This window comes from Oreochromis niloticus, linkage group LG22, assembly GCF_001858045.2.
Source record: "Oreochromis niloticus isolate F11D_XX linkage group LG22, O_niloticus_UMD_NMBU, whole genome shotgun sequence".
In the NCBI taxonomy this organism is placed as follows: Eukaryota; Metazoa; Chordata; class Actinopteri; order Cichliformes; family Cichlidae; genus Oreochromis; species Oreochromis niloticus.
The window spans coordinates 13,816,294-13,837,978 of record NC_031985.2 but is presented as its reverse complement, the minus strand read 5'-3'; the positions used below and the strand labels follow the sequence as shown (position 1 = coordinate 13,837,978).

General features: G+C 40.6%; 1 protein-coding gene across 10 annotated transcripts in view; it reads left to right on the top strand.

Moving 5' to 3' along the window:
* Positions 1-21,685, top strand: part of map7d1b (MAP7 domain containing 1b) — a 51,887-nt gene that overhangs the window by 14,176 nt on the left and 16,026 nt on the right. For 4 of the 10 annotated variants that reach the window (XM_005452759.4, XM_005452756.4, XM_005452758.4 and 1 more), the window contains exons 2-7: positions 7,212-7,430; positions 12,607-12,675; positions 12,892-12,912; positions 15,525-15,688; positions 17,639-17,747; positions 18,535-18,639. In XM_005452759.4, the coding sequence (XP_005452816.1) occupies positions 7,212-7,430; positions 12,607-12,675; positions 12,892-12,912; positions 15,525-15,688; positions 17,639-17,747; positions 18,535-18,639 (687 nt within the window). The remainder of the gene's footprint in view (positions 1-7,211; positions 7,431-12,606; positions 12,676-12,891; positions 12,913-15,524; positions 15,689-17,638; positions 17,748-18,534; positions 18,640-21,685) is intronic. The other 6 variants (XM_019350575.2, XM_019350574.2, XM_025902232.1 and 3 more) reach the window with 3 other exon arrangements.

Genomic DNA, 21,685 nt, shown 5'->3' with positions numbered 1-21,685 from the left:
AGCACTCATTTCCGTCTTCCTTGTTTTATTCTGTTTATTCAGTTTGGGTTTTACCAGCCAGCATGTCCCACACACAAACAGTTTCCTGTTGTGTCTCTGCAGTAAATCTGACATGCCAGTCTGTGGTCACTGTGAGAGAAGCCAGCCCCTTTTATGGGCGACACTCTCAATATGGTGCTCTTTGCTATTTATAAACCGAGAGTCTGTCACAGTGGCACAGAAACCTGAGACGGCGGCAGAGGAACGACGAGCCTGGGGGGTAGCGGCGGGTGAACATCATGTTGAATTTGTGTTTCTGTGTTAAATGGAGCTGGTCACATGATCGATGATCACGTGGTTTTTACCAGCCAGCATGCGATGAGATGCACTTGTTTACTTGGCACTGAACGTGCTGTAGATGTAGCCTGTATGGGTTTTTCATAATGTTGCAGTGATGTCTGATAATAAGCATATCCTCATGTTTTGATTTTAATAATCACCAGGAATTAGAGCAAGCTGTGTCTGTCCCCAGTTAGCATTTTGTTAAGCTTTGGTGGTTTGACAGTAACCAACAGTGAGTAATCAAAGCATTATTAAAGCCGATGGCTTGTCTGTGATCCCTCAGAGAGAAAGTTAGAAGCAACACAAGGTCTGCAACTTTTTCTTTGGCACTGTGCACGGCTGCTGTTTCTTCAGGTGAGAGAGGCGGAAAGAGCACGGCTCGTGTGCCAGGAGAGCAAGATATCAATCCACAGCAATTTGATGCTATCCATGGACACCACCCAGCTCTCTGCTCTCTAAAAAATAAATGCTTAAGTGATATTAAAAGTGGGTAAATGGAACTTCAGTATGATGAACTGAAACTGATGATCCCTGCTGAGTGACAAGGATTTAATGGTTTATATAAACACATGAAAACCCCAATGAACCAGTATGCAAATACTGTGATATCTGTGTAAAACCCAGGAAGTTTTGTTTCTGAATTTCACCTGTAATCACTATTAACTGTAGCAAATGTTTAAAAACCTTAAAAATCCTACAAATTAGAAACATAAGTGTCCATATCCATGGATTTCGTGTTTCTCTTATTTACATTTGAAGGATAATCATCCTGCACCAGGCGTGTTTCCTGGAATTTTTACAGTGAGGTGGCACATGGCGGGTCCAAACAAGCTGCAATTTCAATGAGGTATAATAATAAGAAGTAATTTTAATGTGCACAGACCCCCATAAACTAGCATTAGAACACATAGCTGTCTCACTGAAACATATGATTTAACTACAAGGTTAGGGGAGCACCTCAGGCCCTAGTTTTAGCCACACTCCTGTCCAATACCTCATGGAAATAACCTTCACTAAAATCAGTGACCTAGAAGCTTCTATGGTCAGTTTTTAGCCTTCTTTTCTCTTTTTCCGTGTATGCCATATTATCTTTTAGTGGTTCCTGTTTGCAGTGTATCCATAGATGTTCAGGCAGCTATTGCTGTAATAATGTAATATTGAAGAAAACATTAAAATATTAAGATTTTTAGACAACTTCTGAAACATTTAGAAGCATTTTCATTCTCAAACCTTTAAGCACACATATGGAGGTTTGTTGGTGATGAGCGTGAGGGATGAAGAGATCATTACAAAGCATAAAAGAATATGATTTCCACCAATCTGCTACCATTGCTAACTACCTGGCATTTACTGTATCTTTCCTTCACCCCGGTATGGGTGGACAGCTCCATTTTATTAACCGTTTATCCAATTAAGGGTCATGGGAGGAGCTGGAGCCTGTCCCAGCTGTCACACGGTGGACACATCAGCTTGCATTTGATAAAAGGTGATTCTGCAGAGCACAAAGCCTTTTCAGACACTTTGTTGAAGCTCAAATCATTTAATAATGACAAGTGAGTCATCTCTATTCTCTTTTGTACAAAGCTACAAAAAGCTTAACACTAATAAATCTTGTCTAGTTTTGCAGGATTTATTACAAAAGGGGCATAAAACAGTTCTAGAGTTAATTCTTCCCTCAGATTTTAGATTGTAGTCCCATCAGAAAGCAAAATCCAGCTCCTCTCCTTTCACTGCTGTCAGAGATATATAGAAACAACCACACCCATGCTGCACTTAAAGTAATGAGTACTCTCAGTCAGATCTGCAGCAGAAACCAGAGTCCTCTGCCATAGTTGCTCTTTGTTTTGTCATTTTTGCTGTACAGCTTCTTGCCGTGGCACTCTGTGATAATCTACAGATGCAGTAAAATTTATTTAAGACTAGATTTTCCCCCAGAAAAAACTGGAAAATACTTTATCTGAGTTTTCCTGGAACTGTGTGTAAGAGCCCTAAAAGAAAGAGAAACAGGCATTTGATCATGAGATTAGAAAAATTGACGTGTAAGTGAAGCACTCAGCTGTTTTTAGTTCTGTCCTGCTTGGCTGGATTTAGTTTAGATTCTTTATAGACTTTTTAGGTAACCAAACAATGAAAAGGATTGATGGTTGGGGTAATCCCTTGGTAACCCTGCACCAGTAGCAGTACAAATACTTTAAATAAAGATATGAGACTAATCTACTATGTGTTGTGTGCTAATTGAGTAATGTGTCCGGGAAACACACATTTAGTCAGCCCAAGTTTGCAAGTGGCCCCTGCAGACGCCTCCATGTTTGTGTCTGTGCTGTTTTTCACATCATCAGTCCTCTTCTGGATAAGAATCGGTGCTCTCTTTTGCCTTTTTCTTTGAGTCAGCGCTTCTTCTTCTTCAGTCAGGAGTTGTTCATCGATTTTTATGGATTTATTGATGAAAAGCGATTTTGAATTAGCAGTTTTTCACGATCTACCTGCACGTTCAACTCACTTCTGCAATTATAGGTCCATAGAGCATTGCTCCTTAGTAGTTTGCTTCATAGTAGAGATGGTGACTTCCTGTTGGCACACATGAATGAGCCTAAATAAAAGAATCATTCAGCTTCCCTAAATTTTACAAGTTACTGGGACAGATGAAATAAATTCTGATCATAAAAAAAAAGCTTATAACAAAAAGTAAACCGTTCTCCTTTTATAATCGCTCCTCTCCAATAACCATGTGAGGTCACACTGATACAGCAGTAGTTTATAAAGGTCACATCAAACTGTAACATCAAACTCTCTGTTTTAAATAAGAGTTAAGAATAGCTTTATATAGATTTACCAGGAATGTGTTTACTCATAGTCATAGAGTGAGGAAGCAGTAGGGTTGTTTTACCTGAGACCTGTGTGACTGTGCCTTAGTCACACAGACCGGTTGTCAGTGTACTGAGTGTTTGAGTGGTTGCTGGAGGTAAAAGTCTTCTTGTCATTGCTTTGGTGACTAAGAGACATCTGTAGTTTGCGTAGAAAACGCTGACTTGTCTGCAAACACTTGCCATTTGCTTCCCTAAGTTGTGGCAAAACTTGAAAATCTGTGATGCAAAGCAGAAGAAGAGAACATTCACCTCAAGAGTAAAAGTTGTGTCTTACTGGGCTTGACGGATATTCCAGTTGTAATATTTGCAGAAGCATCTACTGAAATGAGTCCCCAGCTGTCTGCAGAAACTGTGGATGGCCCTAGACTTACAGTGCAGTTAATGCATACAGTTATATATGGAGTTTTTCCGGTGACTTTATGGTGACTATCTTTTGAAGCTCCTAGCACCTACAGTGTAGTGTTTTTCCCATCAATATTTTAAATTCCAGGAATCCTGGTTTCTTTTTTAGCTATATAAGGCTGTTAAACTCTTTCAGTTCAAGTCAGCCACACTTATAATCTCCTCGTGGAAGGAGGAGCACTGCAATCCTCTTTTTGCCAAATCCTAATCCTTTTTTTCAACATCGAGTAGTAGCATTGCGGCCCTGTTTCAACATGATCCTGCATCCTTTTTCTTACAGTTGCTTCCTTATCTAAACACACAAGGGGCTTAATTCACATCCCATTATTCCCCCATTAGTATTCTGTGCTGTACTGTGCATTAAGGCCTTTGTTGAATACTGTGGGGATAACTGGAGACGAGCCCGGTGTTAATCTGTGATTTATGTGGTTCGGTGAGCGTTTGGACCGGCCTGACGAGAGCGTCATGCTCCATCTGCCCATTGTTGGCTGACTTGAGTGGAGAGCTGGCCTCAAGCCTCCAGCCTCTCACCTTCCTGCTTCACTCTGTCTCAGCTCCTGTCTCATTATTCCTCTTCTCCTCAAGTCCTCCTCCATTGTTACAAAAACAGCCCACTGCACTGTTTCTCATTGTCCTCCAGCTCTCCTTTCTCTGTAAATCTTTCTTCTCAACCTCCACATGTCCTTGTAGAAGAGCACAACATGTACCTTCTTCCTGCACCGCCATGCGTCACTGCCGCTCTGTGCACTGTGTCACCGATTCCTCCAGCGTGACAGCCAGACAGGGAAGGAGGGACAAGCAGCTGCTGAGCAGATCACAGCGACAGCATCAGCAAGCCGCCCAGTGTGGACAGTCAGAGCAGGGATTTAAACAGGATGACGGGTCAGGGAGGTTATGATCTTCATGACCCGACTGAGAATATTAGTCATTTTTAGAAACAACATAAAACACTGTTTGGTTGGGTTGTAACTAGAGATATTTCTGTTTGTTTTGTTTAAATTATTGATTTTACAGTGGTGTCTATCCAGAGAGGGAGGAACGGGGAGTACAGCAGAGCCGGTAAAGCCTGTGAAAACAGCTGTATAATCACCGAGGCGTCTGACTTTGCAGACATTTAACAGGCTACACTACAAAGGGTGACGTGGAGATGTTGGTGTTGAACAGTCTGTGAGGGTCTTGTGCTGCTTTTACATGGGACTGATGAAAAAACAACTAGACAAAAAAAACCTCTCTCATTCTAACACAGAGCCATCCGAAGAATACTTTAAATCCTTTTCATGTTATCTGCATTCCCAACAAGGTGTTACCAGTTTACATTTAAATCTGTATCTTTGAATTATGGTCTTAGTCAATATGAGATTCAGGCACTTATTTATTATTAATTGTTTTTCCTAATTACTGTTTGAATGTTGGCCTAAAACTGATTAAAAGTCAACATGATGATGATCTTACTGATTTTCTAATAGGCAATTTGATTTTCCAACAGAAAATATTTCATGCCTGTTTTAAAAAATAATTTTGAAATTGTAATTTTATAAAATAAATAAGTCACAATAATCATCAGGAAACTTTACATTGTCAGCTACGGACCTTGCAATCAAGGTTGAAACCCAAAGATTTAGTGCTCTGCTATGAGAATCTACTTGGTGACAGTGGGGAGGAGAAACTCCGTTCTTACAGGAAGAGACCAGCAGAACCAGGCGCAGGGAGGGGAAGCCATCAGCTCTGACTGGTGAAGAGACAAAAGAAAAGCCTAGAGGGATGACGAACTTCAAACAGGACAAAACTACAGAGGGAGAGGACAGAGCAGTTAATGACAGTGATGGCTCGCAAATGTATCGGAGCTCAATCTGGGACAAAGATAGAAAGATTTTTTATATTTCAAAATTCTCTAAAATATGTTTGTTTTTTTCATTTTTCTTAATTTGACATAACAAATTTAAAAAAAGAAAGAAAAACTACTAATTCTGATAATAGCAGCAGAAATAGCAAATGGACCGCTTTTCTGCTCTACTCGATATACAACATATACAACATGCCTCATTTACACATTCACACACATTCATACAAACAGTTTTTTCTGTGTCTAAGTGCTTTCTATCTGACAGTCACACTCTGATGAAGGCATCAGGAGCAACTCAGGGTTCAGTGTCTTGTAGACTGATAGAGTCAGGGATCAAACCCAACACCTGAACCTTCCGATTAGTAGAAAGACAAGGATGTGTTTCCAGCTGGTTTCCTCTAACATTTGTGAGTGTAGTCTGTATCAAAGGACCATCAGGACTCTGCTTATGGTGGACCCACAGATGATATTCATTAACTCATCAAAAACAAGAACAAAAAAATCAATGGTGCATTTTTTTGAAAGCACACAGGAAGACGCGTGCGTTCATTTTGGCCTCACAGCTGTGGAGATGTTATCAACTGTTTTTTCAGCTGGGGTTAAGGCAGAGGTGTCAAACATGTGAACCCGGGGCCCAGAACTGGCCTGCCAAAGGGTCCGAAAGTGTTCATCAACCACACTGAGACGTCCTGAAAGTGAGATGTGCCACTGTAACGCCACATATTTTTCTTCTTTGGCTTCTCCTTTTGACTGCGCTGGATGTGGTCGACAATGTAAAATGAGTTTGACCAGAGACTCAAAGTCGGGAAATTTAATGTATGTCATGAAATAGAAATAAAATATAAATTTCCCAGAGCCTAATTCAGCGACTGTTTTGTGGATGCAGTCCAAATGCAAATAACGTTTAATTTTAGTGAAACAAAACCCAGAGCAGCTGTGGTTTGGGGGGTAGAGCGGATCATCTGAAGGTCGGTGGTCTGGATGGTGAAGTATCCTTGCATAAGATACCGCTACATAAATCCCAGGACTTTTACTGCTCACTTTTGTGAAAAGCAGGGAAAAAAATGCACCTAAATTATCGCACAAACTCTTTGAACAGTAATAACATGTTTCTGTGTAAGCCCTGAAAGTGTATAGTTAGAAGTATTAGAGTCTCAGATGAAGTCGAGAAACTTGCTGAGCCCCAAACTCGAGTGGCTCCGTGGGGATATTCAGCCCGATTTAGTATTAATTACTCCCATGATTATAACTGTGCAAACATTTTCTTTATTTTAGGGAAGCAAGTTGAAGCTGACTTACACAACCATCTCTAATGTTTTCCTCTCTGTACTTAGCCTCCAAGCCTCCTTATTAATGTGTGTGGTAGTGTCTTTAAAAGGTTTAATCTCCACGCTGTGGCTCACCTGCTGCTCCTGTGTTTATTAGTGTTGACAGGAGACTTTTTACCTCTTTTGCACTGAAGCCATCAGGGACTAAATGCAGGATTTTTTCTAATGAAGCTGAAGTGTTGCTTTAATGAAGCTGCCGAGGGCTTCACAGGTTCGCAGGAAGGTGCGTTTTCCAGCGGAGGTAGATGGAAAGCTTTTACTGGAAGTCTCACCTCGGCGATTGCACAGTAATGATGACTGACATGACAGCAGGATATCACGTATTTGACAAAAAGCAGCAGTGACAGCATGAGGAGATTCATGTGCAGAGGTTTTTGGGATAATTACACGCTAATAAGCATCACAACTTTATATTTATCAAATGTTGTTTTTCTCCTTTGTGTGTTGCAGCTCTGCCCCTGCAGACAGACTCCCAGTCCATCCAGAATGGGGACAAATCTTTGGGGAAAGACCTCCTGACTCCAGAGGACTCAGCCGTCTCAGACCTTTCTCCCAAAACAGACTCCAGCTCCAAAACAGAGACCCCCCTTAAGACAGATGCCTCCTCCAAGACAGACGCTCGGCCATCCACGCCTGGCTCAAGCAGCAGCAGCCCTCAGCCCAAGAAAGGTAGACTGAGCTGCCCGGAGCTGTGTTTGTGGCAGCGAGGACAGAGAGTCAGTCTGAGTTTAGCAACTGAAGGGATTTTTATGTCTCTAAACTGAAGATGTAAATGGAAAGGAGGTCAAAGAGAGACGGGAATGATGTGCAGCAAAGTGGTGGTTTTGTGGATAGTGTACAGAAAAATTTATTTTATACAAGACGACCTTCTAGTGTTACAGGCCCTGGTTTTAGTCTCTGGGATTTTAGTGGTTTTGGAGTATTTGAGATCTTGGATACTATTACTCGTGCTATTTGACTATTTGAGCTGCAGTCTTTAGTAAGTATTTAGGAAGTTTTGCCCCTTTTTATTTTAATCTCTTCATTATTATAACAGTGAGTCTGATTTCTTGTGTTACTGTTGTTTTTTTTAAAGTTTTACTTACTTTTGGGTTTTCTGCTAATGAGTTTGTTTTGTGACCCTGTGTTTTAGGTCATGTTTTCTTTATTATTTTAGTATCTCGAGTTTAGTTTATTGTTCCTGTCTAGTTTGCATAGTTTTGAAAACCTGTTATGATGGTTTATTGTTCTAGTGTTTGTGTTCTTGGTCTTTATTTAGCCAAAGACAAAGACACTATCTTCTTTAGACAAAGAAGATAGTGACAAAAGATGATAGCGACTTATGAGCCTGCTGTGAGCGGGTCCAGTGGTTTCCAGCGAGTGCTTTTTAGCCTAAAACCAATGATGTACAGATGATGTCTTTAAGTTACTTCAGAGTGGTATGAGCCCTCGCAGCTAACAAATATAGAAGAGCAGGCTGTAATTCTCCCTTCACAGTACATGGATAACACTTAGACTGTGAATTATCTTTAAAAAGAAGAGAAGAAGTGGTAAAAGCATATCTGTGGGGGTGATGGGATCACCACTGCTGACTACCCACTTCCTTCAAATGAGTCAACTGAGGTGAAACACCAAAACCACAGAAACAATTGTTTTCGGTGTGTAAACAGCTAAACAATAGTTCTAGACAGAGTCCAACAAACAAGGTAACAAAAGCCTTTCTCTATTTGTTCCAAAGTTGGATCAGAATGAAAGTTTTTTTTCTTGATTAACTGTGACTTCATAAATGATGAGAGGTGGCTAACGTAAATTTAAGGAAAAATTGTCACTGAAAATGGGGAGGCTACAGAGTTCTCCTTCAGCTTCCTTAAAGTCGGAGTCTCCTGAGCTCCTGCCTCTGTGGACGCATCGTTGCTTGTTTGTTTTAGACATAAAGGGGAATTCCAGCGATTTTACACATCAAAGGTGGTTTTCGGGTCTTCTGAGAGCGCTGCTGCTCATGTGAAAAAAAGTTGTTTAAAGCGTTTTGTGTCTCCAGAGGGAGCTGCATGACGTCTGCCTCTGAAGCTGGTGTTGTACAGGCACAAAGAAGTCAGACCTCTGTAGCCTGCTGCATTAGCTGCTTGTGGCATAAATCAAAGGTTGCCAGGTCTGTAAAGCTGTTCTCACACATGCACGTCGGCTCTTAATTTTTCAAGCACTTACCTGAAAGAGCTGCAGGTGAGAACAGAAATGTCCAGTGGACTGAGATCGCACATTATCTGGTCTGTAATCTGCTCTAACCAGATCCCTCACTGGTTAATCTATATGTCAGAATATGACAAAGTAAGAAGTGTTGACTTCTGTTTACTGCAAAACCAAGCAGTATTTGAAGTACCGCGACCACCATTGAAGCAGACAGCTTCCTGCTAATTTGATTTGTGGAAAATATATTTACCTTTTTAAGAAATTGTGTGCATGTGTTAACGGGCAATCAAAAATAGCCCAGTACTTAGAGGCGATATCAAGAGAGCAGCAGAGGACATTTCAGAGTGTCTGTGTGTTCATGACGAGTCAGTTTTGTAGGACTTGGATGTAAATAAATTCTTTCATTTTAAACATATGAGAAATATATTGTTGGAGATGCATGAATATCTACAATTTAGACTTTAAATAAAAGTCTCATGCAGTCTGTCCATGCCTGACACATCTGACCCTGTTCATGTTGCATGGTGAGTAATGTACGACGAGATAATGTGTCTCGCTTTGCAGCCCACTGAGAGTCAGATGGTTTTGCGCCTTCTGTTATTCACATGAAGATCGTTGCTGGAGTATTTTTAGCCCATCCCACAAACGTTGAACAGCTAATGCGAGAACTATTGTACTTCTTTACAAAGTACAACCAAGACCTGGAATTAACGCTCCTTTCTCCAGGCCTTTCCGTGTTTCCTTCTGTCTCTGTATAAAAAATAAACTGTACCACTCCAGCCGCATATAAACAGTCACAGTAAGATTATCCTCTGTTTCTGATTGCTGGCGATGTCAGGAGAATCCACAGTCCGTGGGAGAAACTCAGCTCATAGGCTTTCAGGACACAGCATCAAGCAAATAGGACATTATGACCATTTAGTGCAGTTTATACTCGCTATGAAGCCTCTGCAGATCCACCTTTACCCCTCAAAGCACACTTGCACATGCTCCTTACATAGTTTTAAGGTGAATGTTATTGATCTGTGGAAAAACAGGCTGAATTTGGGGTGCTTATTATTACAGTCGAACCCCGATTTGAGGCAGTGCCATTAAAGTGCGAGGTCAGAACTGCTTTTATATAGTGTTAAAATGACAAATGAAAATTAGTTACAGCTTCATTATTAGCAGAACTGAACCTTTTTCTTCGCCTGCTGTGAGGCTTTTATTAGTTGCTAAAACAGGAGTCAGCATTTTCTTTCTGCGTCGGCTGTGGGGTTCATTTGTTTTCTGATCGAGACCGGCTCTTCACGTTGATCATTCACTGCAGAGAGTGCGACTCTTAAGGTGGACTATTCATGCCCTCCGTTTTTCTCATGCATGGACATTCACATGCTTTCTCTTCTAATGGAAGTTTCACTCTGTTAGTGAGCCATTCCCACAGGACAGCTGGTCGTGGATGAAAGCCGAGTTGTTATTTGTTGTGGGGATGTAGAGTACAGTATGTGGTGGTGGTGGCGATGCATTAAGTGACGTCTCGGCGATACGAGACCTGCAGGCTCACTCTGGAGATTCGCTCTTCTCTGCTCTTATTACGTCTGCATACAGCCATGTAGGATACTCTCTGCAAGGTGGGGTGGGGGGGCAGGTTGCCATGGAGATGGGCTGAAGTGGTGCTAGGCCCTCTGTGATTGGTTTAGAAGATGTGGCATACATATTGCATAGCACGGAGAAGAACCACAAAAGGAGACGGGATCGGCGAGCACCCCAGGAGTCCAGTTTATTTCAGCAGCTCTTCAGTCACGGCCTCTCGGAGTCAGAGAGAGCTACGCAAATCCTCGCGTTACACCAAAGTGTATCAAGATTCAGGCTAATTACTGCTTCAGATGAGCATGTCTGAACAGCAAATCACACACAGGAGTTTAAATGTTGACCTTGAAACTGAATCAGGGTTCAGATGTGAATTACCTCCTTTTTAGATGTTAAATATTCCAAAAATTGTTCAGAATTCATTCTAAAAATCATTGTGCAGCACAAGATTGAGAGAAACTGCTCTTAAATCTGTTGGTACTGCAGTGGATAGTCATGGATCGCTTGGCATACTGCAGCAGGTTGAAGACGCTGTATCTGGGGCAGTTATTGTTTTTGGGCTCCGTACAGAAATTTTATCTCATCTGTTTCACTGACCCTCAGTAGATCTGTGTCCGTGATATTCTGGGCATATTCTTTTATAGAGATGCTATAAAAAGAGGAGCCATGGCAGTCAAAGCATCCTGAGCCTAAATCTGTTCTGAAACAGCAAACTTGGAGGGAAATGTGTAACTTTTAGGGAAAAATAAGATTTTTAAAACCTAATTTCTGTCAGATTTGACTGGTTCAGCAGTTCAACAGGAGTGATTATGTCTGAGTGATCGCTGAAATTAAAGTTAAATGAAATAATGCTTCAAAAAAGCTTCCTAAATAAGCACCCAGATGCTTTTCAAGATGGGTGATGAATGGTGAGACTTGCTTTGGTTTGACTTTCTATTTTTCTGGTTAGAATGCTTTCTAGAATAAATTATATTCCAGATTTTCATAGTGGAGAAGTATGACACAAAAACAATCAAGCTCTTTCCTTTATTGACAGTAAGGCCTGAATTATGCTTCAGCTTTAAATCTATATTGTAACTAAGGGCATAACCAAAAACTCCTTTTAACCCTGTAACACTGTAACCTTCCACTTAACCTGACGTGCACCTCCTGAGAAATGCAACCACATGTCAGGTCTGCACGACTTTAATAGCGTGCAAGGTTGTGGTGTAAGGTCAAGAGGGGTTTCCAGTTCCGTCATAAGTTTGGACAGAAAGTCTAAAATAAGCTTTACCGTAGGTTGTTCTCTGCTCACCACACCAGAGGATTGTTGATTCCCTCCCAGTATCAGCTCCTATCATTTGAAACTGGGCCACTGCTTGATTAATTGATCAATCGACTGGTTGATTTTTCTACATGTCTTGGATGTACTGCGTGAACAGGAGTAGCCTGAGCACAAAATCCTGAGGGACTCCATTGCTGAACATCGAGTGGAGGAAGCGTGACATCCAAACTATTTCTTTATGTTATAAATCTGTAACATAGTAAGAGGAAGCTCATTAAAATAAGTAAATACATGTTTCTTTTGGTGTTGTTTTAAAAATAAGTTGCGTTTTTTATATCACAGTCATTATTACGACTCTTAGGATGGCTTTTTAGAAAAACAGGTTTCATATATACTCAAATAAAGTCCATGAGTTGCAGGAATTTTGCCATTTAGTTCGGGTCTGCTTGGGGTTAATAACTCATGACTTTCTTCACACAGTAGGCCAAATGATTTTTTCTGGGATCCAGATTTTAGCAATTTCAAAGCTGAGACTCCGTAGCAGTAATCACATTTTTCACTATAGCTCTGCCTCTGAAGCTGATGTAAATAGTACTGTAGTATTATACACACAAAATCATAGTAATACTACAATTTTTAGTATGTAGGAAACCAGAAATGTTTTCCTGCTCTCTTAAGTCTAGAGTCTACTTCTCACATACCAGAAAATTATCAATAACTCTGCAATCTTTTAGCTTATTGTTTTATAAGTTTAGTGAAGATGAGATGAAATGAATAGTAAATACAACTTGATGTGAAAATATGCATGTGTTTGTGAAGTAATTCTTTTTCTTTTCTCCCTTACAGACTCAGTGAGCTCGGAGCAAAGACAGAAGCTTGCGAAGGAGCGGAGGGAGGAAAGAGCCAGATACATCGGTAAGAAATGAGAACGCGGATATAAAACACGATGGACTCAGCTGTCAGCTCCAGAAACCACTGCTATTGGATGCATGAAGCAGGGATTTCTTGTAACCAACTTAATGTGTACACATCTTTTATCTTTTGTATCCCTCTTTGTGAATCTGTCACTCTGCTCTGAAGTGACTGACGGTTATTGACGTCTCTTATTGTTTCTTCCTGCATGGCGCTCAGAACAGCAAACTCAGCTGCAAGGTAAGGGGCTTCGCTAAAAGCTTTCGCAGCAGTCATACCATGTGGGAATAATCAGCATCATTATGTGGATCCTTTTTCCTTTCTGCCGTGCCCGTTCTTCTCCCCTCCATCAGCGATCGCATTGGTTATCTGTCGCCACTCGGTGGAAACTTTTGAACTCCGTGATCGCTCTGCAGCCTCGTTTTTGGTTTAAATGTATCTGCTCCTATCATGTTTGAATCTATTTTGGCTTTTGTGTTTTGCATTCCCACCCAGCGTGCATGCTCCACACCTATAATTTGGGTTTTACTTTGTGGCTGCAGAATGAAACTTCTCCTTATAAAAACACATGAAAAGCGGAGGACGTCTCCGAAGCGCAGGCGGCCAATCAGAGCAGAGCTTAGTGGGCGTTTCCCAGCAGAGACATCCCATAGAGCCCAAGGCAGTTGGCGTAAAAAATGAGCAGTCATTACCATGAACTGAGACCAGGCCTCGCAGACAGATTAGATTTAATTACTGCTTCCATTAGTATCAGTTATGTGGTCATGCTGCAGCAGTTGAAGTTAAACGTCGCTGCTTTTTTATCGAGAATATCCCAGGTTCAGACGCTCGGAGATAAGTTTCCTTTTCAGCCGTCTGCCTCTGCGCGTAATTATGTGGCAGTGTTAATCCTTTTTCCCATGTAGAGCCTGCAGTTTGTTGCAGACAGTATGCAGGTGATGCCTTATATGACAGGTTGTTATGTAACTGCAACTGTGCTCTAGACATTTTGTGCAGAGATCAGCATGTGAAAGCAAGTTCCCAAGCGTTAACCTGACATATTTTTTAGTCCTGTTAAGGATAATTAGATTTTTTCAGGAATAGGATTTAAGGAGGAGTGAAGACGGCTTTCTCGCTGTTGATGAAGTGCAGACATGTGCGTGTCGTTGGCTCGTTAGCGAAGATGAGCCGCAGAAAACTGAACTAAATATAAAACACGTATTTGTGTCAGACCATTGCTGCATCCTCGCATAGCTTAGTGCAGTTTTCCTGTTGCTGGTTAACTCATGAAAAAAAAAAAAGACATTTCATGCCGTTCCTTCAGCTGGATCCAGCCTGTAACCCTCCCACATCTTCACCCATACTGACCGCTCCATTATTCTTTTAATCATTCTTTTCATATAAAGTATGATGTGGAAGCTGATTGAAGACGAGTAAGCGCTGCGTAAGATGAAGGCTCTTAAATTGAGAAACGACTGATTGCAGTCAGATTGTTACCCGGAGAAATGAGCCACTGCAGTGTGTGTGCACAGAAAAACTGGCATCTGCTGGAGGGTGCTGTTAAAGACAGCAGGGAACTTCAGCTTATTTACTGTTATCAGGATTAAAGTGTAATGAACACAGTGTCTTCTGTCTGTTTTACCCGTTGTGTTTGGGTGCTGCTGTTAGAGGCCTTTAAAGAGCTTTAGCTGATTATATACTATTACAAATGAAGAACCGACTTTCAAATAAACCCGTATAACAGGCATAAATTACATTTTCATTACATTCCAAAATAACATGTGAAATAATATATTAATGATACACTGGCGTCTAATGCTTATGCTTTAGCCAGGCATGAGGCACAGCTCCAGGGAGTTTGGTCCAGACTGAAATATTATGACAACAGATGGATGGATTGCCATGATATTATCTCCCAGAGAATACCTTTTATAATTCTGGTGATTCCCCTCTTCTCCCTCTTGCACCAAACGCAGACAAATCTTCCAGGTTACTGGTAAAATATCTCCACAGAGTTTGTATACAGAAATCTGTGGCTCCCGAAGGATGAGCTATTCCTCAGGATGAACTTTAACAACTTTATCAAACTTTTTATCTGGCACCCTCACAGCTTCAGACGCCTGCAGAATTAATCAGTCTCAGCTCTATTTCATGTTAAGCACTAAGCAGCAAAAATTAGCATTCTAACCCACCAAATAAAGATGCCAAACATATGGTAAAATGCATTATCCATAAATGTAGGTAAATAAATGTTATAATCACTGTAAACCCACAAAGCACCTTTTTAAAGTGGACCTCTTATGCTTTTCCTTATTTTCTGTCATATAAAGTTATACTGATGGAGTGTTGGATGCTCATAGTAAACATGGCTGAAGACTCAAATAATGAGGTCAGCATATGTAGAAGGAGCCCAAAGCTCAAGCTTCAGACAGTTTTTCTACTCTTGGCTGTGTTTGATGTCAGTGAGAGTACTTTTTCTTTAGCCCCACCCACATGCTGTCCAAAACGTCAGCTTATGAGGGGCAGCCAATCAGAAGAAAGCTGGCTTAAAACTCGAGGAGCTAGCGCAGTTTGTTTCAGACAGATTATGAACAGAGGGTTTGTTCCAAGACTCACAAAATGATACATTTTGATTATTTTTTTAACTGTAATTAATGCAGAACTACTTGAGTCCAAGAGTAAAAAAGATTAAGCCATAAAAGGTCATAATAGCTCCCCTTTAAGGTGCCAAATAAGGAAAAAGGAGTCCTTTGTTTATATAGCAGTAATTCACAGCATTGCAGAAGCAGCTAACACGTGAGACCTAAATAAACTCTTTCAAACTGATATTTTTTTTGTAAATAATTCTCTTTCTTTCTGTGGTGACCCTGCAGCTGCAAAGAAGGCTCAGTGGCTGCAGAAGGAGGAGAAGGCCCGGCGTCTGAGGGAGAATCAGCTGGAGGAGCGCAGGAGGAAGCTGGAGGAGCAGCGGCTGAAGGCGGAGAAACGTCGAGCGCTGCTGGAGGAGAAACAGAGACAGAAACTAGAAAAGAACAAGGTGAAAAAGTCAAGCTTCCCATTTATCTGTCTTTAAAGTTGACATCTGAATCGTCCAAAAATAGACTCTGTAACAAACACTGCATATTTGAACCCTTTCATGTTATTTCTTAGGTTGATTTTAATGATTATCCCTCAGCTGTTGGAAGAAGCAACCAATACTCAAAAAGAATATTTATGTCCAGTCACAGAATTAGTTTCTGCTCTGCTAAAATTGAGCACTAAATAGGGTCAGGGAGCGTTTATGTAACTAAAACGCTCTGCTGTACACAGTTTTTAATATTCAGTGATTTCCCCTGGGACTTCAGATTGATAAATTTTACTGTCTGACTGTGGAAAAACTGCTTTGTTGGATAACAGCACCATACAGCAGTAACTAGTCGTGTTGCCATCACAGAGAGGATGCCAAGCATTCAGCAAACAAGCTGCACATAAGTGTTGGGTGGACAAATTAATTGCTGACATCATAAAATATTCCCATTATGTAACTAATGAGCTTCAGGGCCTTTTTACACTCGATCCAGTTAGGTTTGGATTCACATTGCAATTATGCAAGTGCACTAAGGAACCCTACGTGACATCTAAGCCTCCTGTCTTCCTTGCATACGTGGGCTGCATCTCATTATACTTTTGTGACCTCATTTACCATGCATTTGCATGCTGTCATTTTGAGTAGATTAAAATAAATTAAGAGATTCACTTTTTACAGGTTTACACACTGCTGCTGTGATTTAGCCTCTTTCATTCTATCTGAAAATCCCCGTTACAGGGGATCCTATTACACTCATTTAAAGCTCCATTATTACTTCTAGAGTGGCTTTGTGTGACTCACAATTCAAAATGATCCTTATTTACTTTATACTGGCCCTAGTTGTACCTCCCAATTACATTCACTGTCTAAAACAAGCAGTTTAAGCTGTATTTCCCCCGCCTTTAAGCCAGGTTCATTTTGATTGGCTGCTCCTGCCAAATGGAAGGTTTTAACATCAGGTGGGTGGGGCTTCTGGGCTCACACTCAGAGTGCAAGAGATCATCATATTAAAGATATCTACTCTAACTGATGTCACATCGGGCCAAGAGTAGAAAGAAACAGTGATTACCTCGTAGTTTTAACCTTTGGGCATGTTTTAAATGACTGTGCAGCATTAGTATAATATACAGACAAGTGACCAATAGCCACGTGAGATTAACTTGTCCACTCTTTTGGACATGTGATAATCATGGTGACAATATAGGAGGATCAAGCGAATAAGACCACAGCCTCACAGACATACAGACCAGTCAGTAACCCCATGGTACCCGAATTGTGATTAGCTTGGTTGTTAGCATATTGCTGCAATCATAGCTTGAATTGAACTCATGGACTTGCTGTTCTGAAACTGAAAAGTGTGATACAAATTGGAAATGGAGACTGTTTGCCTTCAAAGTAAAAGTTTAAAGCATGTTGGCCACCGAGCTGAAGCACAGCTTTTACTTTGAAGTTTCCAGTTTCCTTTGCACTTTTCTCAAGTTGTACTTATGCTGGGCTAGTAATTAGCTATTAATTCTTAACAGCAGCTGTCAGACTCTATAACACAGTTTAACATCCTTTTGGTTATCGAACTCATCAGCTTGTTTGTTCACTGTACATTTTATACATAGCCCCGCGCATTTTATACATATCTCCGTACAATATTTCTATACATATTTCTGTACATTGTTACCTGTATATATGAACTTCAGTTGCTTATGTATATAGGACCACCTTGTGGCTTCCTTTTATATTTTATATTCCCCTTGCTATAAGAGCTGTATAAAACCCAAATTTCTCATCCGTGGGATAATAAAGCTCTATTCTATTCTATTCTATTCTATTCTGTTCTAATAATTAAGCTGTTAAGCTGTCATTTCCGGTGCATATTTACTATAAAGATGTCATAGTTTAACACTGACTGTGTGTTTCTTCATGTAGGAGAGATACGAGGCAGCTATCAAGAGATCGACCAAGAAGACTTGGGCCGAGATCCGCCAGCAGAGGTGGTCCTGGGCAGGCGGCCTAAACCAGACCTCCCGCAGAGAGAGTGAGTTTCAGATGAACCTAAACTATAATTATAATGATAATAATAATAGTAATACAAGCACATATGTATGATTTTCTCTCTGTTAACTCAAGTCTTTGTGCTGCACAGACTTGTGACTCACTGCTTCAGCTGATGCAACTCAAGGAAATAGCTCATGAAGGGTTTGCTGTCACAAGGGTGGGGTACCAGAGGCAGATGACCTACTCAGTAATTTATGATTATACCACTCGTAATTCCTCATTGTTGTTTGGGCAAAAATCAGTCCTGAGCGTCAAAGTTGTTCATTTAAACTCAGAAAGACGAGCTTGAAGGTAGCCATCACGCTCACGTTTCACTAGATCAGAAGTGTGAAGTGTGTTTTTTCAGGGAGCTGTGAACTTATTTCCCCTTTCTCAAACTTCTGTTAATGCTGTGTGACGGGGTGGTGCTGAGGTCAACACAGTTACCTCTCCTCCAAAGTGTGAAAGGCCCTGATTGTGTGTGGAAACGTGAGTGATATTTTAGTTTTGGTAGCAGGAAGAAAGCTTGAGGTATTTACTCTGAAATGTGACTTCTAACTACACCCACCCCTCCCACGCTTTCCCCCAAATTTCCTCCCCATTTCCCTCCAAATCTGACTCCAGATTAGATGATAGTGAGTCTAATCTCAGAAAACGGTGAGTCCCTGTTGACAGCTGCATGATCCAACCAAAGCAGCCCCGTCTCTTGTCAGCCCTCAGCTGGGGCCGCCGCCTGCACCCGGCCGCCTTGTGAACAGTTGTTGTCTGTTGCGTTCTCTCCGGTGCAGGCAGATGCTCGGCCTCCACGGTCAACTTGCCGAGACAGGTGGACCCTGTCATTAACAACAGGCTTTCCAAGTCCTCTGCCACGCTCTGGAACTCCCCCAACAGAAGTAAGGACGACCCGACGTCAGTGTCCACCAGGCTTCCTCTTCCCTCTCCCTTTCCCTTCCAGTTCATCCCCCTCCTTTTCCACCTTCCCCTTCTCCTCTTACCCTAATCTGGTTTTGTTTTATTATAACTGTCGTCTCTGGTGGCCTGCCTGCCTGCCTGTGCTTGGTGACTGGTCATTTACCACCTACTCCCTCCTCTTAATCACGCTCTCGGTCTCGTGTGCATCGTGGTTTTTTTTACTTTTTTCTTTAATTTCAGTTGGTGGCTTGTCATTGATTTGAGTCTCCTCTGCATTTTTGATCAGCTTCCCTTTCACCTCGACATCACTGAGCCATATTTTGTGGTATATTTTGGTGTTTCATAGGCTTATAAGTTCACATCTTGTCACCTCCTTTTTGGTTGTCCCCTCCACTGTACTGTTGGTGGTTGGCTGTGGTGGTGGTGGTGGTGGTGGTGATGGTGATGGTATAGGTGGAAGGTATAGTGTGATTGTTGCAAGTGAATCAAGTTAAGCAACTAAATGCAAATATATATATTTATGCTGTCTTAAACTATACAATATTGGATTGTTTCCTTTGGTTTTACATGTTTATCGATATAATGGCTCAGTCACACTAGAGTAAAAAAGGACAGAAACTTTATCGCGACTAAGAAACATCAGTAGTGGTCCAGGGAATCTGCAAGTAGTTTTGATCTCAAGGGTTTGACAGTAATAAACACAGACAGATTGCCAAAACATTGCAATCAATCTGTGCTGATGAGTGCTAATTAGCTGGGATACATCTCTTTGCAATAGGGGCCATTACTCAACTGGTCGTATTCTGATTATATGAGTGTAAACAAGCAAGGTTGCTTTAAATTGCCATCCAGCAGCAACAACTATTTGTAGAGGAACTTCTGTTTCAAGCCTGTAAGGTTATGGCTGGACTCTCGCCATAAGTAGATACTGTGAATTTCTGTGTATGTTGACAGCAACAGCTTTGCAGCTAATGGCAACAGATTTGTTCATAATCACTGAATTGTTACAAACAGATTGCACATAATTGCTAGCTTGACTCTATTCAATCACAAGCTGGTAGGAGACTAATATCAGACTGACGCTGTCTTATTGATGTTTTATCACACCAAAAGCTACTTTGATGATAGCATCTGACTGCAAGACTGAAGCAAACTTTCAAAGACAACAAGCTCACACGGTTAATAGTTCTGGTCATGCCACAGTCTCCAGCCATTATTTTCCCTGCACAATCTGATATCCCTGTGTTGGTGTTATTCTTTTATCATCATAATAATGTTGATCCAGGATCAACATTGCCATGACTAATGACGGTGTCTGAGCATTCAGTTAGCATTAGCCAAAAATTTTAAATGACCAAAATGAACTAAAACCAAGCTGAACGTTTGTTTTAGAAGAGTTTTATATAAACAAAGGCATTTTTTTCCTTTTTCCCCACATTGAAAGCTATGACATCAGCAATGTGATTAATCTGTTACAATTTTCATCCTGGACAGACATTATTATAACAATGCAGCCACAACACCAGCACGCAGATATCAGACACAGTTTTTTTCCTAGTGTGACTGTGGTATAAGACATTTTCTCAGTTTCTTACTTTTAGGTTTACGTAAAGATACTTTTCAAGTATATATTACATCATTCTTCTTGTTCAAACAGTGCATAAAATTATGCAACAAGCTCTGCAGTTAAAATAAGAAACTCATCATGAAACTGTGCTAGCTAGCTCTGTAAGGTTCAACAAGAAGTTGAAAAGTTATTTCTCCAAGATCGTGTTTATGCTTAAAAGTGGATTTTCTAATTTCCCGAGTTGTTGGTATAACTTAAATGGGCGTTAGCACGATTATTTCTACACCGTGTGTGTGCACTGTGCACATAAGTCAAGCTAAACAGCAACATCAGCATGCTAAAATGCTCCCAATGCTAACACGCAGACTTTCAGCAGATATAAAATTCCCCTAGTTTACTGTGTTAGCATGCTGGCATGTTTTTATTAGTACTTAACACAAAGTTTTGCTTCAGAGGGTAAATGATAAAATGGAGTACTTGGAAGTATAGCCATCAACCTGAGTTAGTGTGACAGTTTCACCGTAGCTCATCAGTAACATGAAAAAACTACTCGAGTATTTCTGTCATTCCCGTTAATCACATTGTGGTTGTCACACACAACTTGACAGATCTAGGTTTGCTACATATATATATTTATATAAAGCTCTTGCATATTGTCTCAGATTTATGTCCGTTATATGTGTACTCAGCTGAGATTTCAGAGACCTTTTACTATAAACAAGCCACATTCACGCCGCCGCCAACCCCTCCAGCATCAAAATGCAAACTTTTTTCACTCTTTAAAAGCAAAAAATAATCATAGACACAAATCAGTAAATTGAAAGTTGTGATCGTTTCACAAATTGCCACAAGAATTTGATGAAAATGCACAACAGATTTGGATTTTCCATTTTTTGCTTTTTTCTATTTGTTAAATTTGAAACATTGCTGTAGGTAATATTTTCGAATTTCCATTAAAGTAATATTTCAAATATCTGAAGCTTTTGTTTGAGGTTGTAGAAAACTATAAGATGATTTTAGCATGCCATGTAACAAATATGTAAAAATATTTCACTAAAAATTCTTCTAAAAACTGAATTTTCAGGCCAATTGTAATTGTCTTTCAATTATTTAAGTAATTAAATGTTTTTTTACATGAACAGAATAATTCTTAATAATTTTGAATGCTTACAATTAGAAATTTAATCATAATAATAAATAGAAGTAGTCGCTTTAAGATATTTTTCAGCTTGTAACAAACTGAGCAGTTGTCTTTTTTTCAGCAGTACAATAGTATGTCTAAATTGCTCTATCAGACTTCTTTTATCAGTCTCCCGAGTTCCCACATACACACATTAGCGACACTGTCTTCATCTCATTTCGTCACGCCTCATGACGTGTTATTATTGATCGTATCACCCACGGCGCAATCACCAGCTCGGTTCTCGGCTCGCTCGCCAACACAATACAGATTCAGATTT